A 24,555-nucleotide genomic window follows, 5' to 3' on the forward strand; every position below is an offset into this window, starting at 1 on the left:
ATCATTTGACATGGTGTGAGCAGGTCTCACAGGCGCACTATCCCCTCAGTGGGTGAAGGGGCGGAGTCACATATTTCACTCTAAAGATTGTAATTGTAATTGTTTATTTATACCACGCTTATACACAGATGGAGTGCTTCCAATCGCTTCAAGGCTATAGGGAGCAAGGGAATACAGTAATCATTCTTAGGCCTTGAAGATTCCAAACGATCTAACAGAACAAACTAGCATATTGGGCCTGACAGCATTTCTCCTAGTGCAAGTGCATGAAGTGTTACAGTCGCGACCAAGCTAGGGAGTGGGGAACAAAAATGGGGTGGGGGTCAGGAAAAACAAACGTACTAGTCCTAGCACATTCAGGTCATGCATGCGTACAGACGAAGGTGGGGGGGAACAAGTGCGGCCGGTCCAGCAGGGCCCTAGATTAAGTGCAAGTTCCCCATGCTCATGGAGCGTAAGCTGTGTTAGGCAGAATCACATGCAGTACCCTTTGGGAACACTACATGCAATTAAGACTACAAGTGTCAGTACGATTTCACCTTTGGTACAAGCCTGTACTACACAGTTATGTGGTAGCAGTGTCTGAGCAGCCAGACTTATCTCAAGAGTTTTAAGTGAGCAGTAGAACAAATTACACAAAGGACCAACAAATACAGTGATTCAAATATACACTTACTCAAGGTTTCTTGGTAAAAGAATATACATTTATTTACTCAGTCAGTTCCAAAACATTACACTAGCAAGAGCAACTCAATATCACACACTAATAAACCACAAATACACAACCGGTAAGTAAATGAACAAGTTTAGCTCCCCTGAAGTGGGAGCAAAATGGCACTTCAAATACTTAATAAAGGGGTAAAAAGACAAGGGGCCTCATTACGACCCTGGAGTTAACCATGCCGCTTTTTGTGGCATGGCTACTCCCATTCCGGGTACCGGGTCCGGGTTCCCTGAATGGGGAATTACCGGGCAATTCTGACCTTGGAGGGCCCGGTATTTCCCCATTCAAGGAACCCGGACCTGTTAGGGAGAAGAAGGGCATAGAGAAAAAATGGAGAAAGAGGTTAGCACGGGAGAGGGAGAAAGAAAGAGGAAGAGAAGAGGAAGGTCTTGAGGAGTTTACGGAACTTAAGGTGCTACGGCTCAAGACAGAGAGAGGCAAGGAGGCTGTTCCTTTGATGGTTTGCGACCAGCCCCTACCAAAGATGGCAAGCCTTTTCCTGGCACAATTTCAGTTAGCATGACAGTGAGTGTGCTCCCTCTTTCTATGCCACCACACTCAATTCCCCACCCAACACTGCTCACAAGCATCAGGAAGACAATGGGCCTCATTACAATACTGCAGGTAGCTGTGCCCTTATTAAGGGCACGCTGCTGTCGGTAATGATTTTGTACCGGAGCCCAAAAAAGAGCAATAACCGGGTCATGCCAACCTTGGCGGACCCGGTAATTGCCCTTTTGTTGCGCTCTGGTAAAAATGTATCCCCATTCCCATTTGAGCCCCACAGTACTCAATGGGAATGGGGAGGATGCTAACAACGGGCCCGTTAATGACGGGCCCGTGGTTAGCATCCTGACCTGCTAGTGGCTCCTGCTAAGGACGCCTGGTCTGACCAGGCATTCCTTAGCAGGACCCGCTGCAGACCTCGTAATAGGGCGGCCCAGAATGAACGGTGCCGGTCCCTTACCGGCACCGTTCATTCCGTGGCCGCCTGGGTCGTAATGAGGCCCAATGTGTACACTGTGATGTAGAATGTCCAAAGCAGAGGGCCAATAAGAGGATGCTAAACTATCTGTCATGCAGAAGCAAACTAGCTCACAAGCTATACATACTCAAACGATTTACATGTTCTGGGACATAGCCCCAAATGTTCTATGAAATAAGCTTCATGCAGAAATACTCGATGTTGCCCGTCATTGATTTATTTACTGTGTTGGTTTCTCTTCAGAGATCCTTTCCATTGGGTTTCGATGTGCACCATGTAAAAAATACTACTATTTTTCCATCAACTGTTATAATATCTAAACAATAATTATTTGAAAAAGTCCCCAAACCTCGACTCTCAGCTTGCCTTTGCTTTATTGCTTGTTTTATTTTTTTATAGTTTTGAGTGACATCTTCAAGCAAAGGGCATTTCAAAATGAAAAAAATACCTAAACATATGACGATAAGAAATGGAACATGTAGGCACAAATGAAAAGAAATGTGCAATTTAACATTTTGTTTTTAATTTGTATTCTGCGTTCCAGTTTTACATTTAAATCTTTCACAAGCCATTCAATAAACAACTCATGAAAATAGAAAAAGAAGCTAAAATAATCCCTAAATAACTCAATTTCTGTACAGACTTCATCATTAATAATCCTTGCAATCACCTATTTCCATTAGTTAACTGACTTATAAAATATTACATACATTAAAACGTCCAAACATTAACATTAAGATGACACTAACAGTTATACAGATAATCTTGCAAAAGGACAAAACCAAGCTAAAATGCTAAACCTTGACATTAGTATGGCAATAACAATGACATAAATAGACCCTCCAACAAGCAAAAATTGCATTATCTAGCCTAAAGTGCTAAAGTAGGAAAAGTGACAGGTGCGATTAGAGGTGTTATCCATACAAACAGCAGACAAATCGCAAAGCACAAAAGACCAGAGTTGTTCATAACATCTGCGTGACCCAGTCAGTTCATGGGCCTCATTACGACCCAGGCGGTAAGTTACCGCCTGGGCCGTGACTTTACCACCATGGCGTAAACTACGTTTACGCCATGGTGGTTGGCGGACTTACCGCCCCATTCCGAGGTCGGCGGGGCGGTAAGTCCCCAATCCCCATTTACCCTTCCCCATTCCCATTTTTGCCCCATAGGGCATAATGGGAGTGGGGAAGGCGTTAATTACGCCACCGTAAATTACGGTGGCGTAATTAACTCCATGGTCCCTTAGCGCCATGGATTTTAACACCTGCTAAAAGCAGGTGTTAAAAGCGCCATGGCGCTAAGGGACCTCGTAATTGGCGGTAAGGGGTCGGCGCAGCTAACGCTGGCGTTAACCCCTTACCGCCAGGGTCGTAATGAGGCCCATTGTTTAATACTTGCCTCACACCTAAGAATAATGTTAACAATTTTATAAATAATCCCTTAGAGGAGCAGAAATTACATACAATGATCTAAGATACTAAAACAAGAAAAGTGGCATGTACAATTACATACACCCTCCATTTAAATAAGAGTTAAGAGCACCTTATACCCACTTTTTCAGAGGTTTTCTTTGTTAATATGATAAACTACACCTTCTATTGTGTATCCCGTTAGAGAGAGCACATAAGGGTTAGAATCATTGTGTTTAACAATGTTTTCTTGTAAGACAAACATAATTAAGTCATCAAAAGCTGTTTGGCAGCATCATTCTGGTGCATAATGATTTTGAGATTACTGCATTGATCGAATGTACAAACCATCCAACATATCTTTGCCATTAACAACCATTAGAGTTTCACATTGCATTAATACATTCTTTAGAGTTTCTCATAATTACTTTTACCAGGCCTGTAGGTTCCTTGAATATGAACCAAGCCACTTCTAGGGCATACCATGCTCAGGGTGTGCAAAACGCTGAGCCAGAATCTTAAAAAACTATTTCATTTCAGAGGGCATGGACATTGTTTTAATAATACCATTGGAGAAGTCATACGAGGAATATAGTTGATATATTATTTAAGTTATTTGCACGTCGTTAAGTGTTTCAATTTTCTATACCATCAAACTCCTTAATTCTTAGTTTCACTAGTGTAATATTTTCACAGGCTCTACTTTCCTCCATGTTAACTTCTTTAATACAACTCCTCACAACTTCTCATAAAAGTTTTAAGAGTCTCAACCTTTTCATGTTGTAATATCTTACCTAACTCAGTGAATAGATGTTTTCTTAGATAAGTTCATCTAAAAGTACAAGTTCAATGTATTACAATTTATTGTGGAAACCCAGGAATGTAATCCTAGCTCAGTTTCAATGTTCCAATTGGCAGATAAATCATACGTCTTAATACTGATCGCCAAAACCTGCCCCTGAGAGCAACCAGACAACTCCAATATATTATTTTTAATTAATTCTAGCTGATACAATTCACTAGGCATGACTTTGTTTATAGAAATCGATTAAGGGGGTTGTAATGTGAACCACCCATACATTCCTTAAATTATATACCTTTGTGATGAAAAAGGCACAGAACATCTGGCTATGCTTAGTTTTAATTAGTTCAACCTGCTGTTTATTAGAAATAAAAAATCCTAAGTATGTGTATTGACTCCCTTCTTTAATTAATTAAATCATCATCAATATACCATTTAAAACTATTGTTTTCTGTTTTATTTTAAAATTCATGATTTAGTTTTCGTGCAATATGATTTCAAATTGTCTTCTTTTGCAAAATCCCCATAGAAATTCAGGCCCCTTTGTAAACCTATGGGTAGGTATTTGGCAATACAACATCGGAGAAAATGGTGTCAGGATATAGCAAATCGGTAGGGTCGCACAATAACATCTTTGCCATTATAGATCGAAAAAATAATTTGAAAAGGTACAGTGTAATTCTCTTCTATTCCTTTTAATGCCCTTCATGACAGGCCATTGACTGACTGACATTAATATCATAGAAAACATTGAATGCTCAACAGGAAAGACTATTGAGGCGGCCAGAGTTCCAATGATAGCCTGTAGGCTTGACTTGGATCACTGAAACGTTGGTTCATATCAAATTTGTTTACTCAAATTCTTATGAGGAGGATCGGGAGTATCTATATTCATTCTCTAATGACATATGCTGCCAAACACCTTTAAATATTTTGACAGTGGGTCAATCTTATCTGCATTGGTTTCTTGTTCCAGAGACAGGGTGCATAGGAGGAAAAAGCTTGCATCCTGATTTTTTTTTCTTGCAGTTGTTTGTTATTGTTGTAGCAGCAATATTTATAGTTTTGTAAATGCCATGTGTCCTTTTAATATGTTAATATCTCTCTCTCTCTCTCTCTCTCTCTCTCTCTCTCTCTCTGTTTGATTCAAGATAATGCACACCCTATGTATTAGGCCCTGGATTGGCTCTGGAAGAAAGTCAGGGTTTAATTTGAAACAAAACAGTACTCTATATCTAGGCCAATGAGTCACACATACAATCACATGTCTCCCTCTAAATATCATACCTCAAATTCTGGGGGCATGGCGACCCTTGTAAATCCCTGATTATTAGTTTATTACATCATAACATTACAGCTATGCTTGGTATTGCGAGTACTATTAGACCTAAGAGCAGTCATCAGTGGGAGAAAATGAACTCATGTTCAGTTAATTGTTTATGGGCACCTTTGTTCCCAAATAATTTCCCCTGAGTAGATGTACAGTTGTATTTTGCTATAAGATCACCCCTTAGCTGTGCTACCGGACTTCTAAAAATGTAATATGGACTTATTGAATGATGTGCTAGTCTATAATGCTATATTTGAGCCAGGGCGTCAGAAAAGCAGAAAAGAGGCAAAGCAGGAGGGTGAGAACTGCGTTTGGAGCATCATTCAAGAGTCCGATGAATGTGCTATATAGTGTAACTATCTAGAGCTCTACATATTCGAACAATGCAAGTGAAAAGGCATGTGTACTTCCAAAAAATACCATCATTTAGTAAATAAATTCTGAATAGTAGAAAGGTACATGAGTACAAACTAATATCAGAAATGTCCAAAGCCATCATGATGGCTTTTGACGAAGTATGCCCTTTACATTGTGAAAATCATGATCAGGCACCATGTACAATGTAATTATGTCAACGTGAGTTAACCAACCATGGGTTCTGTACAATGGGTATCATTGTTTAGTTGCACAACATATATGGCGCTAACAGAAATTGATGCAATAATGGTATGTCTTATTGTCTGACTTATGATCATTTTCCAGGATTAACCCACATATCCTTTTTCTCTTTTTCCTCTTCTCTCTTTTTCCTCCACTGCCTCCTGCTTGAGGATTCGTCGTTGTTGGTTGTGTGTGATGCCTCTTTTCTTCACTTTCTATCTGCCCTGGTGATCTTGGATGCATTGAATGACAGTCCTGAAAGCAAGTATACAAACAGCCTCCACCCCAAGGTCCTCTATCCATTCTCTTTCTTCTGATAAAACACAAACTATTAATACAAATTGTGCAGATTTTCCTGATGCGCCTAATAATGACATACATGTTAACGAAAGTCTTTTGCATATGGGAGAGGACTTGCCTATGATGCACTCAGAAGATGACATAGAAAAATCTGTTCATGTCAATCCGGATGGCACCATGACTGTGGAAATGAAGATACGTCTCAGGATAAAAAGTGATGAGACCATACAGTGGACAACAACTGTGAGTCGCGCCAACATTTCAAGTAAAAGTAACAGAATGGTTTGTTCCACTACAGAACCAGGAGCTGAGTCCCCGGATCTCAACCGCACTGATCATAAAACAAAGGAGGAGGTGTTGTACTTGGAGAACACCCAACATAGAAGAGACAGTGCCGTGGAAGCAATACATTATAAAGAGCAAACTTCAGAACAGGGGTCAGATATTGCTCCACATTCGCCAGTAGATCCAGACTCAGGCTCTGCTTTATGGGAAAAATGCAAGCCCTGTGCCAGTCGACCACCTACACCGGGACACAGGAAGACCCGTCAGACACATGCTGTTGTCAAAAGCATAACGTCTGTTTCAGAAAGAAAGGTTCGAGAAAATGTGAAACAATTTTCGTACAGTGAAGAGGATGGGGAATCTAAATCTGAGTTCCATATCGTTACGCATTCTGTAAGTCGAAGGCCATCGGAGAAGGACAACGGAGATGCCAATGGAAAGGATTTTGCCCTTCCACGTTCATTGCAGGGCAACAAAGAGGATGAGATGCTGATTCACTTCGGTCGCAAGCAGAGTAGTCTACGAGAGAATGATACTGGATGCAATGTGCTCACACTGCAGCAAGATATCTTGACTCAGGGCTTATTGGAACATGTGGATGGCCCAATTAATATCAGCCCCATGATGCCGTATGCAAGTCCACAAAAAGGCAGACCGCGTTCAGCAGGCAATGCCTGTCATCATCAGGACATCAACGATTTGAAAAGGTCACAAAGCGCTTCAGCTGGGTGTTCTGAACTGTCTGCTTCCAACAATGAGGACACAAGTGTATCTCTCGATTGTGTACCATCCTCCGACAGCCTAAATAACTCACTCCATCAGGAAGACAATATAATGAAACAGGAAACCTCACCTTCCTATAAAATGGTACCTGAGTCACAAATCACACACATGGCATCAATTCCTGCTAGCACAGACAACTCAAAGGTATTAAATGGTCGTTTGGGAAACCACGTGAGCCATGAACCTAATTGTAAAGAGCCTATCTTGTCAGCTGGTGGGAATAAAAGGAAAAAGAAAAGAAGCCAGGCTCAGCCTGTTCAGCAAAGGGGATTTTATGATCAAATAAACAAAAGTCAACATTCTACAGAGGAAGGACAATGTGAAATGAAAATAATCTCCCAAGGATCCATTCTCACAGACAAAAGCATACATGAAGCATTTAAAGATTCACATGTGTTCAATGATGGGCTTTCCCAAAACACACACATGTATCAGGCAGACATGTTGAGTGACGAAAAGGCACAATCTATCTGCTCTAAGAATGGCATGTTTCCAAGGGTAGGTGAAACCACCAATTCAGGCTTGGGTTTCCCGGATTACCAAAATATCAAAGGGAAACCAAAGGGAACCAAACAGATGGCTAAGGTGAAGCCTAGATCTGTAAAGAAAATCAGCTTGCCACCCATCTCTAAGCATGATGGTGCACTGGAAGAGAGTAATTGCCAGAGGAATTACATTAAACATACCATCAATCCTCTAGATTCTAAACTGGAAGGGGGGTGCATGACCAGTGACAGCCACAACACCCTTGGATCCATAAAGTTTGCTGAAGGTATGACTAATTACTATCCCACACACAACCCTTTATTGGAAAGGGAAAGTAGTGCACACGATGGATATCAGAAAGGAAATGATGTGGAAGCAACTGAAAATGCACCGAAAGACTCAAAGAAGAAACGGAAAAAGAACAAGAAAAGCACAAGCCTCGGGGAAAGTAAAAATAAAATGACAGTTAATGAAAACAAGCTGGATTCGAAACCCGCAAGTCAGTGCCCACCGGAGATTTGCCATCATTCGCTTGAAAGCTATGTTCAGAGCTGGCTTCAGAATATATTTCCAAACTCTTCTTTGCATGCACATACATTGAATATATTAACTGCAAACACTGAAGCTGATAAGAAGAGTAACACTCCGCTTGAAGCTATCAATGTGTGTTCCGGCACAGGCATGCGCTTACCTGTGCAGAGCGAAGTGTGCACAACTGACTGCACTGCTATCACTGAAAGACATCTAATGGATGAGCCTTCAAGGCCGGTAACGGAACCCGCGGCTTCAGCAAAAGGATCAATCACAGAGTTCACCGAACAGCAAGTTGGATCTATGGCCTATGCAGTTGCTGCCACTGGGAAAAAAGCGGAGGATTTATCCCATTTAACCGTCGGACAGGATGCCAATGTGGACGAGCAGATGCTTTATGATGGCAGTGAAATTGATGGAATGAAAACCAAGCTGAAGGTGGACATCCAAGGAATAAATATAGCTATACGAATGCACACCGTGGATGTTGCTGTGCAGGCAGATGCTGAGTTTGTTTGTAGAAAACACATGGAGAATGAGGGCCTGGACCACTGCACGCCTGACTGGTTAGTGTCTCATCAACAGTCCTCTACTCCTGATCTGCCCAAGTCTGGGGCACAATGCCCATGCCTGCTAAGGTCAGAGAGCCCTCAACATGCATCTACTGAGGCAGTGCGCTCTTCCCCTCATCTTCTGCTTGCCTGGTTGATAGTACTGAACTTAAAAGAGAGTTTGACCAACATACTTCAGAATGGCAAACCCCATCAAAACTGTAGTTCTGCTGGCATTCTGACATTACTACAGTCTCTGAAACAAATCGCCACCACAGAAAACAACGAGGACTTGAAGGCAGCTGTTCTAAGTTTGCAAGAATCAACACTCAACTATGAGTTGGAAAATCACGATGCTCGGCATGGCTCTGGCAGTCTCCCAACAGGGCGGTTTGCGTGTAGTCTACTGACTGATGTCTTGGAGCTCTCCAATGAATTTAAAATGGACCCCCGTGGTTTCAGCAATGAAGAAGAAGGTGATCCCCAAGGGTTACCTGAGGAAGTAGGAAACACAGGTTATATCCTAGATGATACGAATATAGCCATTGCACATGAAAGCACAGAAGGCGTATGCCCTTTCAGTGACCAGTCTGGCTGTGAACATGTTAACAGGGATGCAAGGAGATCCATCACCGAGCTAAAGAAAGATCAGTCAGAAAAAGGCTGTATTATTGGATATGAAGGATCTCCTGTGGACAACAAGATTAATGAGAAAAGTGCTTCAATCGATCAGGAAGATCCCCATTCACTCTATGAAACCACAGACGCAAAGAGTGAGGACAATTCTTTAGTAATACAAAACACCAACAACAGAATTTCAAATGTTACTGAGGAAAATGGAAAAGTAAAGGAAAAACACTGCACAGAATTTACAGCAGAGGTAAAATCTTCAGAAGCAAATGTGTTTCTTATTTCATCAAACCTTACAATAGATGATCATCAAAGCGATTATTTGAAAGACCAAAAGAAAACCAGTGGAATGGGAGATCAAGCATTAAACGTATTGTCATCACCAATTTCTATAACCCATCAAAGTGTGTCTGAGCATATCATAGAACCAGAAACAGAACCAGAGCAAAAAAGGTCCACAGTCAAAATGATAGTACAAGAAATGGAACATAGAAAACATTCCGGTACTCCCTTTGAATTCAGAAAGTGCTTGCAGAGTCCCCTTTCTTCTGATTGGTCAGACTACAGACAGGACAGTGAGGAGAGCATCGCAAGTGATTCTACAGGTAAAGCCTCCAGCGAGATCAACACTGAAAGTGGGGAGGAGACAATGCGAGAGAAACCCTATAAAACCGGGCTTGTAAAAAGGGCCATAGAAAGGCTGTATGGTAAAGCAGAAGCAAGCCTTAAATCTTCTAACAGTGTAGCACCACAACCATCACCTGAAATTGTAGCCAGTGATCCTGGAGCACCCCTATGCCTTGAGTCTCAGAGCAAACCAAATGTGTCAAGACCTTCATCATCTTCAAGCACATGTCAAAAAAAGCAAAATCAGTATTGTAGAGTGAACGGCATACCCAAGAGCTCTTTGCCAGTATTGCAGCCTATCAACTCAGGAGAGGTGTTCAACTGTGACACAAATGATTCTTTGAAGAAATGTGATCCAGTGAAACTGTGTGCGGATCATGAGCCTAAACCCAGAATTGTCAATGAAGAGGATGATGGTGTGCTGATCGAGAAAGGTCGATGGCTTCTTTGGGAAAACCATTTGGTAAGGAGATCCCCACCAGAAAGAACTGGAATGTATGGCAACCTAGATACAACATCAGCCGATACAATGTTGGACAACACCAGCGATGATGTGCCGTACTCGCACTTTAAAAATCAGAATCAGCCTTTACCAACAGCAGAGATTTCATCCTCAGAGGTTGAGGACTTGGTGAAACCGTACAGCCTCAGGTGCAACTATTTCAGCATGCCTCATGGCAGCGATTCTGAGCCTTTCCATGATGCCTCACACCTTAAAGGCACACGGAATTGCAGTACAGTAGCTGCACCATCCAAGAAGGCAAATAAAGTCTCTCCAGCATCGATGAGCTCTGGTCCCACCAACACAATAGGGCACACAGCGAAAGAATTCTACTTACCTGGCAACAAAGTACATCCACAAGGGCCGCCATCAAATGGGGTTGGTGATGAAAATCAACTTACTGAAAGCAATACCCAAAACAGAGAGCAGGTGAAAGAACAGGATTCTATGGACAGGCTCCATCTTGTATGCGGCCAACATTGCCCAATATTGACCGCTATCATAGAAGCCACCCATGAGGAAAGTAGAGGTTTTGCCTACTGCAAGGCATCTGACATCGAGAACCAGCTATGGCTGCACCCTGTCTCCAAGGAAACATCACGGTTGCTACGGACAGCGGCGTGGTCATCGACGGATGAAAATAACAATGCATTCTTTAACAAGAACAGCATCCGCACACATATGCTAATCAAGAGCATCTTTGATAGGCTATATCATACCCGCATGATCAATTTGAATAAATGTTTTAGTTGGAAAAGTACATCATTGTTTTGGGAAAAAGAGACAAACTCCATAGTTACTTCAAATCCAACACAACCAATAAATGCTGCAGTAGAACAATGTTGCCCCCCAAAGGAAGTAGGGTTAAATGGAGGCAACCTTCAAATGCAGGTGAGGACAGACATCAATAACAATGGATCATGCCAGCAATTGGATACCTTCCAATGGTTACCAACTCCCATTGGCTGCATCCTTTCAAGAACCGGCACTGTTTCACCGGGCACTCCATGTCAGAATGTACGGCCCAGTGAAAACACTGCCACATCTATACATACGGGTTCTTCTGAAAATGCAGATAGTTTAAACACCTCAGCGGAGGACCAAGAAGAGCATCTAAGAGATGCAGAAAGCAACACTGACCACAATACTCGAGGAGGTAAACTTCCTTTCATCTAACAGCTGGAACACAACAGCTGGAAGAAAAGAAACGACTCATTGGCTGCTCGTCACACATCCTGTGTCATGGATGTGCACTGTAGTAAGAGCATGCTTAATGGGGGAAAAGTAGAGTTGGGTGTGTCAACACTCGAGTCACATTGTCACAGTGTACAAAACATTGGCAATATACTATACCTCATACTTGCGTATTTTCCTATAAACCCAATGGAATTTTACAATTTGGTGAGCAGATGAGCCCAGACCAACAAGGAAGATGAATCCTTAAAATATCCCCATAAATAACTACCGTGCATCATGGCTCGATATTATGTCCTACACGAGAAAGACGTTCAGGAAATCATTCCCTAAGAAGGCGAGACCAAGGGAAGCACATATTATTTTTATTGTATTTCTTTTTTGGATTTGTAGAGCGCACTGCAGCCCGCAGGCATCGAGGCGCTATAAGATGAGTGTACGAAGGCTTGATTCAGGGTAACATGAATGCTGCCCGCAGAGTGTGACTTATTGGCGGGTACAAGTTACAGGTACTGACATGGATACAGGTTACAACATAGCGGCTGCACAGATTGGAGAAACAAAGCTTCAAACATATTACAGGGTTGAAGCATGCCTAAACTGAGGCCATTAACGTGTATCTGTGAGTTCTGACAACACATGTTGCTATGATCTGTCAATTACTGTTCCTATCAAATATGTTGCAAGATACGTTTCTTTTAAAAGAACACATTCTCTGATGCAATACACCCAATATGTGACTACTGCCTGGGAATTACCCGAGATGCTATAATGCTTATAAATGCAATCACCCCAATCAAGTGGTATGAATGTTGGCAGTGCCTTACAACAAATCTAAAAAATGTCACCACAATGCGATTGACTACATTGCAGTCAATAACTGCCATAGACATTATTCCAACACAATCTGATCAAATGTCTTGTCAAAATTGCATTTGTTTATTTTTATGCATAAGAATTTTGTTGAACACTTCTTACTTGTTAACACCGAAATAAGAGCATGCATGCAAAAAACCGACTCAGGGGCGGGATTTAGATGTTGACACGACGCAGTAAAATGCAGCACGTGCAGCATCTCCCTGTGCTGTTATGGTAATGAGCTTCTGATTTAAATGGAAATGGGAAAGGGACATTTCACTACCGCAGTTTTGATGTTTGAATGTGTTGTACCATGGAACGTTGGTGCGACACCCAAGGAAACTGTTCTTTGCGCAGATTGGCAAAACATGGGTTTTACACAACATTTTACAACTGAATTGCATCATAATTGCTGAAAAAATAAATAGAGAAACACACACTAGTTCCAGACATCACCCACAATAACCTAGAAAGACAAAGATGGCCGCTGTTATAGTGCCTGACAAGATAGGACGCCCTCTTGTCCCCCAATCTTCCTGAATTAGTCAAGCCGGCTTGTGTATTTACTTGTGGTTAGTCTCGAGCTATGGGAACAGCTGGTCACTGCGTGTGCAGTGGTGCACGGCAGCTCGGACTTGGGCGTTAGGTTTCTTGGAATCTGGTATTCGTGGAGACAATTTTTGATCATTTCCAGCTGCGGCAAAATACAGTCCAAACCCTTCGCTGGCAGTGAATCCATGTTTTCAAGCCCACTTTCAATTGCACAGCCATCACCTATCGAGCACAGAGCCCTGCACCAACATCTGAATCTGGCCAGGTTTGTGAAACTTACATTCTGTGAAGCCGATATTTCATTTATTTATTGATATGAAAATAGCAACACTTTTGGATGTGTTAAGTCTTAAATATACTGGACCTCATTACGAGTCCGGCGGTAGCCGTGCCGGAAAAACCAGCAGGCTGCTGCCGGACCTGAAATACTGTTCCGCCTCCGCGATTGCCGGAATCACCGGGGCATTACAACCCCGGTGACCCCGTAATTCCGGAAGCGGAATTCCGTAAATCCCCATTCCAATAGGACTCCATGGGGATGGGGACAATGGAAACACTGGTTCCGTCTATGACAGAGCCGGTTTCCATATCTGCCTGCAGGCGGGTGGCGTTACTCCCATCTGCAGAACTGGGAATCTCTCGGTCCGGAAACAACAATGGCGGCAGATTTACCGCCACCTTTGTTTCCGGACCGGCTGACTCATAAAGAGGCATATACTGACTGATAACAGTCAAAACAATCATGTAGGTGTAGACGGTTTTAGGAGTTTGCGTACATAATTTACTGCCTCATGTACTAAAAACATCTAACACGTATATTGTGGAAACCTTTCTCAAACAATTGTTTCAGGTGTAATTGTGAACAATGCTTACCATGTGCACATGGTAAGCAGTGTTCACAGTAGAATTGCAAGTCCAGGCAGCGTTTACTCACTTTGCACTGCAAACAGTGAAGGGCAAAAGGCGGCATGCACACGTGTACACCACATTTTTGCCCGGCACAGCCTTTTTACACCCTGTAGTTCGAATGATGAAAATGTGGCAGCGCAGAGCCGTTTACGTTGCAGTGCAAATTACTAATTTCTTGAAAATTATGTACTCTGTGCAGTATTTTCACAACCCTATGTACGTTGCAAATGGCGTCCAATAAATACAGATTTTTTTTAACACTGAATGTGAGAAATTCATAGTAGTAGATATAGTTATAAAATAGCATCCTGAAAAATATTTGATCACTGTCACCACCACACGGTATATAGTTTCAAAGCCTATTGCCGAATATAGAATGAGGAGCGGAGCGATGGTCAGCACATGTAGGGGTTGTTTAGCACATTTAGGGCTATGTGTTGAGCATGTGAGTACCGGAGCGATGTTCAGCACATTTAGGATTTAGGTCAATATGTCCTTGCATAATGGCACTTGTACCAGTGCAACGTTTCTATAATACAGACTCTGTGAGGCGTAAGTGGTCCGGGTTTTCCATGTGTGGGTGTTCCCTCATCATTGTCCTGCATACCAATCTTCACCTGACCAGGGTATTCATAGCTGACAATGTTAGGAGTTATGAACAGTACTCAAAGGGTATCCTACGAGTATGCAGTCAAAATGCTTTACCAACATCTCATAGACAATTGTGTCCCACCGAAATGCATGTATCTATGCATGTTACTTAGAGTCCATCATTTTTCAGGTTCTGATTGACCAGAAGGGACTCCAGCAACAAATATTCATGCAAGATTGTTTACAATACATATTACCTTTCAGGGCCACTGCAATGCTACAGTTTTGGCTTGCAAAATGTTTATCATCTGTTTGAAGAGGCACTGTCATTAAAATATTTTATTTTAAAACATTGAAGTAAATCCACTAGCACATCATAGAACACTAACCGAGTTTAATTTTATTTTTTCTAAATAGCCGAAACTATGAGCGCTCCATTTTTCTCTCTGGCCTTCCATCTTTAAAACATCCTCACATAGAGTTGTGTTAGTAATAGACTCTGATCATCACAGGACAAATTCGCCAACAGCGGCTGCAGTTACAACATATCAATGATTGGCTTGACCTAATGAAACCATTTTCAATTCTGAATTGACACAGGTAGCATCTACACAATAGTTATTTGCAGTGTTGTTTCACGCTCTTTCCTCCTGTCTTGCCTAGTTTCTAATCTGCTTCTCTTTTCTTTTTTCTATCTTTTTATTTCTTTCCTTTTTATTTTTCATGATTTTGTTTTTTTCTTTTCTTATTTATTTAATTCTCTTTTGTACCTTCCTTCCTGTTTTCCTTTTGTCCTTTCTTTCCATATATCCTGTTTGCCTGCCTTCCGTTTTTCTTTCCAACTATGCTCTTTTCATTCCATGTTTATATTTCTTCTTTTTCTTCTTTCAACTTCTATATTTCCATTTGTTGTGTTTCTTTCTTTCCTTTGTTTGGGCACTCTTTTATCACGTTCCCTCTATCTTCCTTTCTGTCTTTCTTTCATTCAATCCTTCTTTGTGCCATTCCATCTTTTCTTCTTTCATTGCATCTTTATTCTTTCTTTCTGTCCCTCTGCTTCTTTGTTTTTTTCTTTTTTTCTTTCTTTCTTACTTTCTTTCTTCTGTCCTTTCCTACATTGCACCTTTCCACTTTACTTTTTATTCAATATTTAGTTGTCTGTTTCCTACTTCGTTCTTTTCATTCCTTCTTTTCTTCATTCTTTCTGTTCTTTTTAAGAAAGAAAGAAAGAAAGAAAGAAAGAAAGAAAGAAAGAAAGAAAGAAAGAAAGAAAGAAAGAAAGAAAGAAAGAAAGAAAGACAACGCAGAACAGAAAGAAATGAATAAAAATACAACCCTATGTATGTTGCAAAAAGGAAGGAGGAAGGGAGGGAGAGGGTGGAAGGAAGGGAAGGGGAAGGGGGGTGGTCGAGGGGGGAACGGTTAAAGCAAAGATGGCACAAAGAAGCTAAGTGAAGGCCTCTTTCTGGTTGCCAATTTCATATTTATTTTACAAATTTGTTAGTATTCTCCCAGATGCCTCTGGTAATTACTCCAATGTTTGAAAATAATATTCATAACTGCTCCCCATGTAAAATCTCTACATTAACACGTTTCATACTTTTAACAACCAACATTTATATTTTATGTTTTGTATTTTCCTGCAGTGCTTGCCATTATGCTGTACACGCCGGCACTTAGTCCTAATGTTTTTTTTTTTTTTTTTAAATGAGCAGACAATAGCCAACATGAACTAGAAAGAGAAGACATGTGTAGGGCAGAATTAACGAAGAAAACTCATTTTCAATAATTACAGATGTGATATTTTGTGTTTGCAATTAGCTAGATAAATGAGTATTAGTAAGTGAAGCACCATATGTTTTCAGAAATACCGTTTCAGAAGTGTCGACACACTTTTATAGTAATCAACAGTGCAAAAGGAGCAACCAATACATTGCTTTGAAATTGCTATGTGTTAAATTAAGCAGCATCCCGAGCATTTGTATTGATTCGTATATTATTGGATGCCTGTAGCTCTTGATGCCTAAGCGCTGTACATAGTATCAGCAGTACAGTTTACATGAGCAAGTAATCAGGAATCCTGCAGATCAAGAGATTAAAGATGTGATTTTAATGGAGCCTCAAAAGAGAAAAAGAAGAGATGGAATGCAAAGAAAGAAGAAGAGCAATCCAGGTCTTAGGGGCAAGTAGTGCAAATTAATGGAACAGAAAGAGAGACAATTAAAAAACTAAACGATTTTCAAAGGAAAGCCAATGCAAAGCAGAAGTTATTGAATCTTCAGGATCAGGAGTAGAGATAACTCGAATAGAAGAATGATAACTCAAGCGAAGAGAAGCAAACAGACTAAAAATAAGAGAAGAACAATAAAACAGCAGATAAATAACTAAAGAGGAGATAAGAAGCTTAGCAGAAGAAAAAGTGAGAAACCGACAAGCTTTTTTAATATTAAAAATGCGGTACCACCAGGAGCGAGAAATAGAGTAGATAGGAGTAAAGAAATATAGAAAAGAATCAAAAATAACACCAAGATTACGAGCTGAAAAAGAGATACAAAGAGACGAGGGTAAGAACGGTGGAGAGGAGGGAGTGAGAGGAGGGGGAATAGTAAAAGCAGGAAAAAACAAAATCTCGTTTTTCGAGGGGTTAAAATAGAGATAATGGGCAGACAGATTCATTGAATGAGGTAAGAACAGCAAAATATTAGAGGGGGAGTACAATGTCATTAAATAAAATGTATAGCTAGATTGACATATGTTTTTGTCATCTTTCAATCCAACAATGAGTTTGGCTATCACAGGGAGTACAAATGAATTACTTTGGTTAAACTAGGTTACATTCATCCAGGAAATGCACACATATGCAGGAGCAACCACAGACACAAGGATGATGTTCTATTTCAGTTATATTTACAATTAAGCAAAACTGTCTGAACAGTTCATAAAGGTACAGCTATAACCAGTGCTGCCATGAGAAGGTGTTTAAACTATTGTGTTGAAATGGTGCATTTTACAGTACACATTTTGTGGAAAATTGTGTAAAAGGTTATGCATTTTATAATTCAGTTATCAACACGTGAAACAATCCAATAGAAGCCAGCTAAGCAACAATACACAGGGATACATTGCCAACACCTTTTCATTTCCGCTGTTAAAAACACTTCATAATGACCGTGCCCACAACATGTATCAGCATTGCAGTTGGATTCTGCAGTTACTTTAATTCTGTGCCCCCAATATATGCCAACCTTTCTGAAGTACACTCCATGATGCTTCTGCCCACAATATAGGCCAGCACTGCCACTATAAACCCAAATTTCATGTAGCTTGTGTTCATATTATAATCCGGCATTGCCACTATAAAATACATTTACATGAGCCCTGTGTCACAATATATGCCAGCATTCCCAAAATATATTTCTGGATGCTTGTGTCCAAAATATGTGCCATTGGTAACACTGTAAAGAGCATGTTCATGCTGCATGCTGCCAATGTACCCATAACATATGCCAGCACTGTCATTGAACAGTGCATGCCCATGATGTTTGTTCCCACATTATAGATGCCAGCACTGCCATTGTAGAAAAACATTTGAATGCTGACTGTACTGGAAATATGCCAGTGTTGCTACTGTAAGAACAAATGTTCAATCTGACTATTCCCAATCTATGCTAACATTGCTCTTCAAAAACATGGCTATGCCGCCAGTGCCAACAGAATGCCATCAATTTCTTTCTTGGAGCAAGTTCCCAATATTTCAGGATTGCCATTTTGAAGATAGTACCTGCTTCCCAGTTATCCCATTCTCACTGACACACACACACACTCTCATACAGGTTACTTTTTACTGCAAGCATTTTCTGATGGCCCCATTTCGGGTCCCTTGATCCGCTAGGTGATTTTCTCCAATCACTCACAGCAATCAGGGAGACACATTGAGTTAAATTTCCCACCCTGTGGCACACTTATGGGCAGGCAATTAGAGTCTATAAAGCGAGCTGCTAAATAGGCACCCTCCTGGCTCCCCATGGGCTGTACTCCATTGCTTACCCTGCTGCCTGCAAGGACAGTGGCCTGCATTTATTAATTTATGTATTTGTTCACTTTTTATTGCGCTTAAAGCAATTATTCTGTTATGCCAGGCATTCCTGAAGTGGATCTCTGTACAGGATACAATAAGTGTAAACCTATTCCTAATTGGAGGGGTTTAGCCTCAACACAATCATGTGCTAGCTGAGATTCTCACTAACACTGACAAGCAGGCATTGTTATAGGCCTCAATATCTGACCACTGTGAGCCAAGATACAACGCTAAATACTAAAATAAAGAATAGCCTCACAAACACAGACACAATATCTGGTTGATCATTGGGACAGCTGTCTGAACCACAAGGGCAAGCAAATTATGATATTGCAATTAACAAAAGCCACCTAACATAATTAGGAATCTTTGGTGTTCGGTCAGGTGAAAAACCCAGCTGCTTATGAGGTTGGCCACGTATGGAGAACCAAAACTGACATGGGCATTCTGCCACTATCCCCTGATAGATCTCAATGCTGAGAGGCCTTATCACAGATGTTGCAAATCTATAGGCCACATGTGAGGGGCTGTTATATGCTATGCTATACCATGATATGCTGTGATATGCATTACTGTGTTCCCTTGACACAGACACTGCCCCCAGTGGCCCATGCCAGTTTTTGCAAGGTATGCGACTATATTCTGTCACTAGCGTCTAACTCCCAACTCTACCCTTACACCAGAGGTCTGCAACATTTCGCTGTCCAGATTTATTTTAAGGCAGCACCTAACAGCCCCAGCCAGCAGGAAGGAATCAGCAGGAAGGATCATGGGACTCATAGTCCAAAGCATCTGGAGAATTGAAGGTTGCAAACCCCTTCCTTACATCCACACAGCTCCATACCAGTATCCATCACATTATTTACAAAGTTAACAAAACATGCAACATACAAATCAAGCACTCACTCATCAGTTTCATCTCCAGAAACCTACCACAGGTTCCTACACCTTCCAAACACCACACCCAAAGAAATTATAATGGCGTACTAGAGACATAACCTACCATCACCTAGATGCAGGCAATAGGCTGTGGCCTACTAAACATCAACACATGGCAAAAGCCTGAACACATACCACACATGCAGCACTGGTTTTTCAGGAGCTATACCGTCATGCATTCTGACCTGCCTCACACAGCTAATCAAATAGCCACATTTGCTCTGTCCCCTCTTCTCCCAGTAACCCAGGCACAAGTCCACCCATGTTATTCGGCACTCAAAGTGCCATAAGGGTATACAAATGGCAAAGAGATGTGGCTACATAATGATAGGCAGTAGCATAAACATGGCATAAAACAAGACAAGTTCCTAACGCTCACTGCTTAATTGTGTGTAGGCAATCCTAGTTCAGCCTACCTTTAACAATCTTCTACTAACCTTTTTAATTATGTAGTAGCACATGGCCTGACTGCTAAAAAGGCAGTGATTCAAATAAACTCAGTTCAAATCTTAGTATGGGGTAAAGTAGCCCACATATCCTCCTCAGCTCATGTTTGGCAGCCTTCATACTTATATTACCTACATTTCACCACGACCTCTTGATCTTGGGCAGCACCAGGATGGAATGTTGGTTGACATTAGATGATTCCATGACTTCTGAGGAAAAGTCTTTTGTGTGTTTGTATGTAAGGGGATGCAGCAATAGGGTACAATTATATGAAAACAATTGAAAGGATAGACTATTGAGAGTACACTAGGAAGGACCTGGAGAGGTGGGATACAGATGGCTTCAGGCAAAGGCTAAAAGTCAGGGAGGGCCCGGCAGACTCATTCTTTATTAATCTCTTGCTGGCTATGTAGCTAAGCTCTTGCTGACACTATACTTCTCTGAGTGTAATGCAATGAGACCTTTTAACTACACTGTTGAGTCCACAGGTTTTACCTCAGCAATTCCATTTGTGGTCTAATTGAATCTCTGATTTTATTGTGTTTGAGGGCGGGGCATGCTAAGTATTATGCCAATGTCAAGAATCTGTTTCGTATGAAGCATAGATGTCCAGTTTTTCCATGACACGTGAAAGTGACTCATATACTCCTGTATTTCTCTTTACATTCCGGGACTTGCAGTTCTGCATTTATGATTGGAAAAGCAAAACTACAAGTGAAGACTCTGAATTGGCTATCTACTCCGGACATGGGATAATTCAGTCACACAATAATACCAAATGAATCCAATCCAAGAAGTATGCTGGTGTCGACTTCAATTAAAACACGTTTACATTGATAACTGGAAAATAATTCATGTATCACTAAGTTGTTAGGGTAAAACTATTACTAATTACAAATAATGTGAGGGGGTGAATGCATTACTGCCCTTTGGCTGTGTGTGCCACGTGAGGTATTGACACCTTTTCGAGACACTGGGGTATAAAGTTCGGTACAAATGACATAGGATTCTTGTTCCTACCGCAATTGCCTAATGAATGCCCGACAATATCCTTGCATTACCATGAAAAGCAAACTTCCCAGTAGCACCACTCGGCATAGGCCTCTACAAAATGTTTAACACTATAACACAGCATTCACCATGTACCACTCTTTGTGCATCACAGATCACCTGCTGCAAATGTTATGGAAGTGAGCAAAATCTCTCACTAGACAGATTTAAAGAGCTGAATATTTCTAGTAGTGGGAAGTATTTCTTATCAGGTAAATTTGTCAAAGAACCTGTTCAAGTGCTTGGACAGATATCTGTGCTTTGTTTCGAAGGCTTCTAGCATGTGACGAAAAGGCTGTTCTGTGTATTGCCTGTTATGTAGCATTTTTCGGAGAATGATTTCATGAACAAACCACAGGAAGTTAAACATGTCTGCTTTAAAATAAATGAGGAAAAACACAGAAGCTGTTCTAATTTCCAGGCTAGACTTTGAGCGTGTTGCTTGTTGAACAGCATTGGACATACAACAATAACAGGCATAAGCAATTTGCCTGACATGTATTGCATAACTTCTTAAAATGTAACAACATGTTTTGATGTTGAAAGAAGAGTTTATTGCTTTGTTTTTTAATTAAAAAAGGCCTCCTTCAAAGGCATTGACTCTGCATCTGCACCAAGAAAAGAGTCTTTATTCAAGCCTGCACTCCGGTGCATCAAACAAAACGGCCAAACTTTTCAAAGCCTGCAAGGAACTTGCCAATCCTGCAGCAGCCTTTTCTCATGTTACAACCACACAGGACCTTTGCTCGGCCCTGACTGCACATTTCACCACAAAAACCCAAGACATCCTTTCCACCCTCTCTTCCACACTACAGCATTCCCCAACACCGGAGTCTCCCTTGGCCACTCCTCCTCTTACCCTCTCTTCTTTTTCGCCCGTCACACCTGAAGAGGTTACCAGACAAGTCCGATCTATGAAGGATTCATCCAAACAGGTGGACGCCTGCCCCTCCAAAACCATTAAAGACAATATCGACTCCCTCGCCCCAGCCTTGGCTGATCTCTGCAATCTGTCCATTCCCTCTAGAGCTTTCCTAACGGCCCTCAAGCACACCCTTGTGCACCCTCTGCTCAAAAAACCCTCTGCCGACCCCACCACTCTGGCAAACTACCGCCCTATCTCCATCACTCCTTTCTTGGGCAAACTCCTGGAGAAACTGGCTATCTTCAGCTGACCCTCCACGCTGAATCTATTGGTTGCTTTGATGACCATCAATCTGGTTTTAGAGCATCCGGAGGCATGGAAACTGCTCTTCTGAACACCTGTGAAGACCTGCTCTTAAATCTTGGCACTAGCACCCCCTATATCCTCATTCTCCTTGACCTCTCCTCTGCCTTTGACACAGTCAACCACAACATCCTGATCGCACATCTGTAAGACACCAACACCATGGGAATCACAGGTCAGGCTCTGGTGTGGTTAACCTCCTTCCTCTCCGAACGACCATTACAAGTCGAACTCGGACCCTTTCACTCGACTATCACTCTCTCAACCTGTGTCATTCCCCAGGGATTTAATCTATCCCTCTGCTTCTTCAACATCAATATGGCTGCCGTGGCACGTGTGATTGCTACTTTCACCTCTAACTTCCAGTGCTATGCGGATAACACGCAACTATATTTTCAGCCACCTCCTCCTCTTCGCTCATATCTGACTGCCTGTCCGCAATTCAGTCATGGTGGGCTGCAAACAAACTCTGCCTCAACGCCACTAAATCTAAGATCGTTCGCATTGGGACCCCTGCTCCTGCTTTCCCACTACCGCTGTGGCCAGCCTCCTTTGGCCCTGTGCCCACACCCATCTCTGAAGCAAGAAACCTGGGGGTCATCTTTGACTCCATACTCTCCTTCCCTTCTCACATTTCAGATATCTCAAAAAATCTAACTATCAGCTTAGCCTCCTCAGGGGTGCTCTACCTTTTCTCACTTTCCCCCAGAGGCTCACTGTCTCCAGAACCCTGGTTCTCTCCAGGATTGACTATTGCAACAGCCTCTTCCTCAACCTCCCTTCTTCTGCCCTGCACCCTCTGCAACTCGTCCAGAACAGAACTGCTAAACTTATCCTTGGCCTCAAGCCAGGGACTGCATCTTTCTGGCGCTACAATCCCTCCACTGGCTCCCCGTGGCTGCAAGGATCAAATTCAAGATCCTTTGCATTGTTCACAAGGCTTTCTGGGGCCTTGGACCTACCTACCTGCAATGCAGTTTACTTAAATACTGCCCCTCACAAGCCATCCGCTCATCTACCTCCAACCTTCTGTGAGTGAGCCGGGTCTCCAAGCAGAGATTTGGAGGGAGATCCTTATCCTCAGCAGGTGCCGCCCTCTGAAATAGCCTCCCTGCTGCCCACCGTCTTGAACCAGATCTCCTTAAATTCTGGAAATTCTTTCCTGTTCTCCTCTTCGTTCTCTCTCCTTCTACCCTGCTAATCCAGTTCTCTGTTTTCCCTCTCTCCCTCCTCTTCCTTACAGCACACTGCCTGGCCATCGGGTATACCTCAGAGTCTCACTGCTCCCGGGCACCCATGGCAGTCCTCTTTTGCACTTGCCTCAGGGCCCTGCACCTCACCCACATTAAATGCACTTGAGAAATGTACCCTAGAGAGTGTCTCTCTCTGTACTTACCCCAGTCTCAACCGACCTGGTGCACTTGATCCCCCCGTGACACTCGGTGCACTTGCTCGATCTGTACCCACCATGCCTGAAGATCGTATGTCTGGTCTCCCTTGTCTTCACCCCTAATTGCACTGTTAAAACACCAGAATCACCACCAGGCCTATTTGCTATATCCCAAACTGTTAAATGTATTTTTTACTCACTTACTCTGCCTGTGCAGACTATTATCACCTCCGAATTTCAGGGGCTCTGACCGACTGTTTGCTTTTACTCCTTGTTCCCACCCTCCTTGAGTGCTTTGAAACACTTGCCTGTGTATAGGTGCTATATAAATAAACAATACCATACCATAACATACCATACCATATCTTGTGCCTCCTAGGCCAAGAGACCCAAGCTACACGTCACTGATGATGCCCAATGAGGGCAAACCATGTCTGGAGTTGCTTGTGGTCTCGTGCAGAAGGGATGTGACCTAGAAGTTCTGGCTGGACTGCCCCCTTGGGGGTGAGACCAAGCCTGATGTGCATATGTTCTTTTCCCTTTCTGTACCACTTTCTGTAATGGCTTGGCAGGTGAAGAATGACAGTCTGGAGGGTTGCCCAGAGCAATTGTCAGAGGTTCAAGATACATTCTAAAATGTCCCGCCATCACCTCTTTCTTTTGCTATATCTCGGTAAGGGTGTAGATACTTCTGCAAAGACTGTTAATGCACCATATACCCTTATGTCTTCATTTTAAAATGACATGGCGGATGATTGTCCCATTGGACAG

The 24,555-nt window shown here is 42.1% G+C and overlaps 1 protein-coding gene across 4 annotated transcripts in view; it reads left to right on the forward strand.

The window, feature by feature from the left end:
• RP1 (RP1 axonemal microtubule associated) overlaps positions 1-24,555 on the forward strand; it is an 809,829-nt gene that overhangs the window by 127,685 nt on the left and 657,589 nt on the right. The window contains exons 4-5 of one of the 4 annotated variants that reach the window (XR_011278606.1): positions 6,107-12,364; positions 20,797-23,272. The exons of 1 other annotated variant lie outside the window; for it this stretch is intronic. Coding sequence is in view for 1 of the 3 variants with exons in the window: in XM_069621056.1 (XP_069477157.1) it covers positions 6,107-11,724 (5,618 nt within the window). In the remaining 2 variants the exon portion in view is untranslated. Of the gene's footprint in view, positions 1-6,106; positions 14,327-20,796; positions 23,273-24,555 lie in introns of those variants that run through there. 2 more of the 4 variants (XR_011278605.1, XM_069621056.1) reach the window with 2 other exon arrangements.

This window comes from Ambystoma mexicanum, chromosome 5q (genome assembly GCF_040938575.1).
Source record: "Ambystoma mexicanum isolate Mex_15411 chromosome 5q, UKY_AmexF1_1, whole genome shotgun sequence".
Taxonomy (NCBI): domain Eukaryota; kingdom Metazoa; phylum Chordata; class Amphibia; order Caudata; family Ambystomatidae; genus Ambystoma; species Ambystoma mexicanum.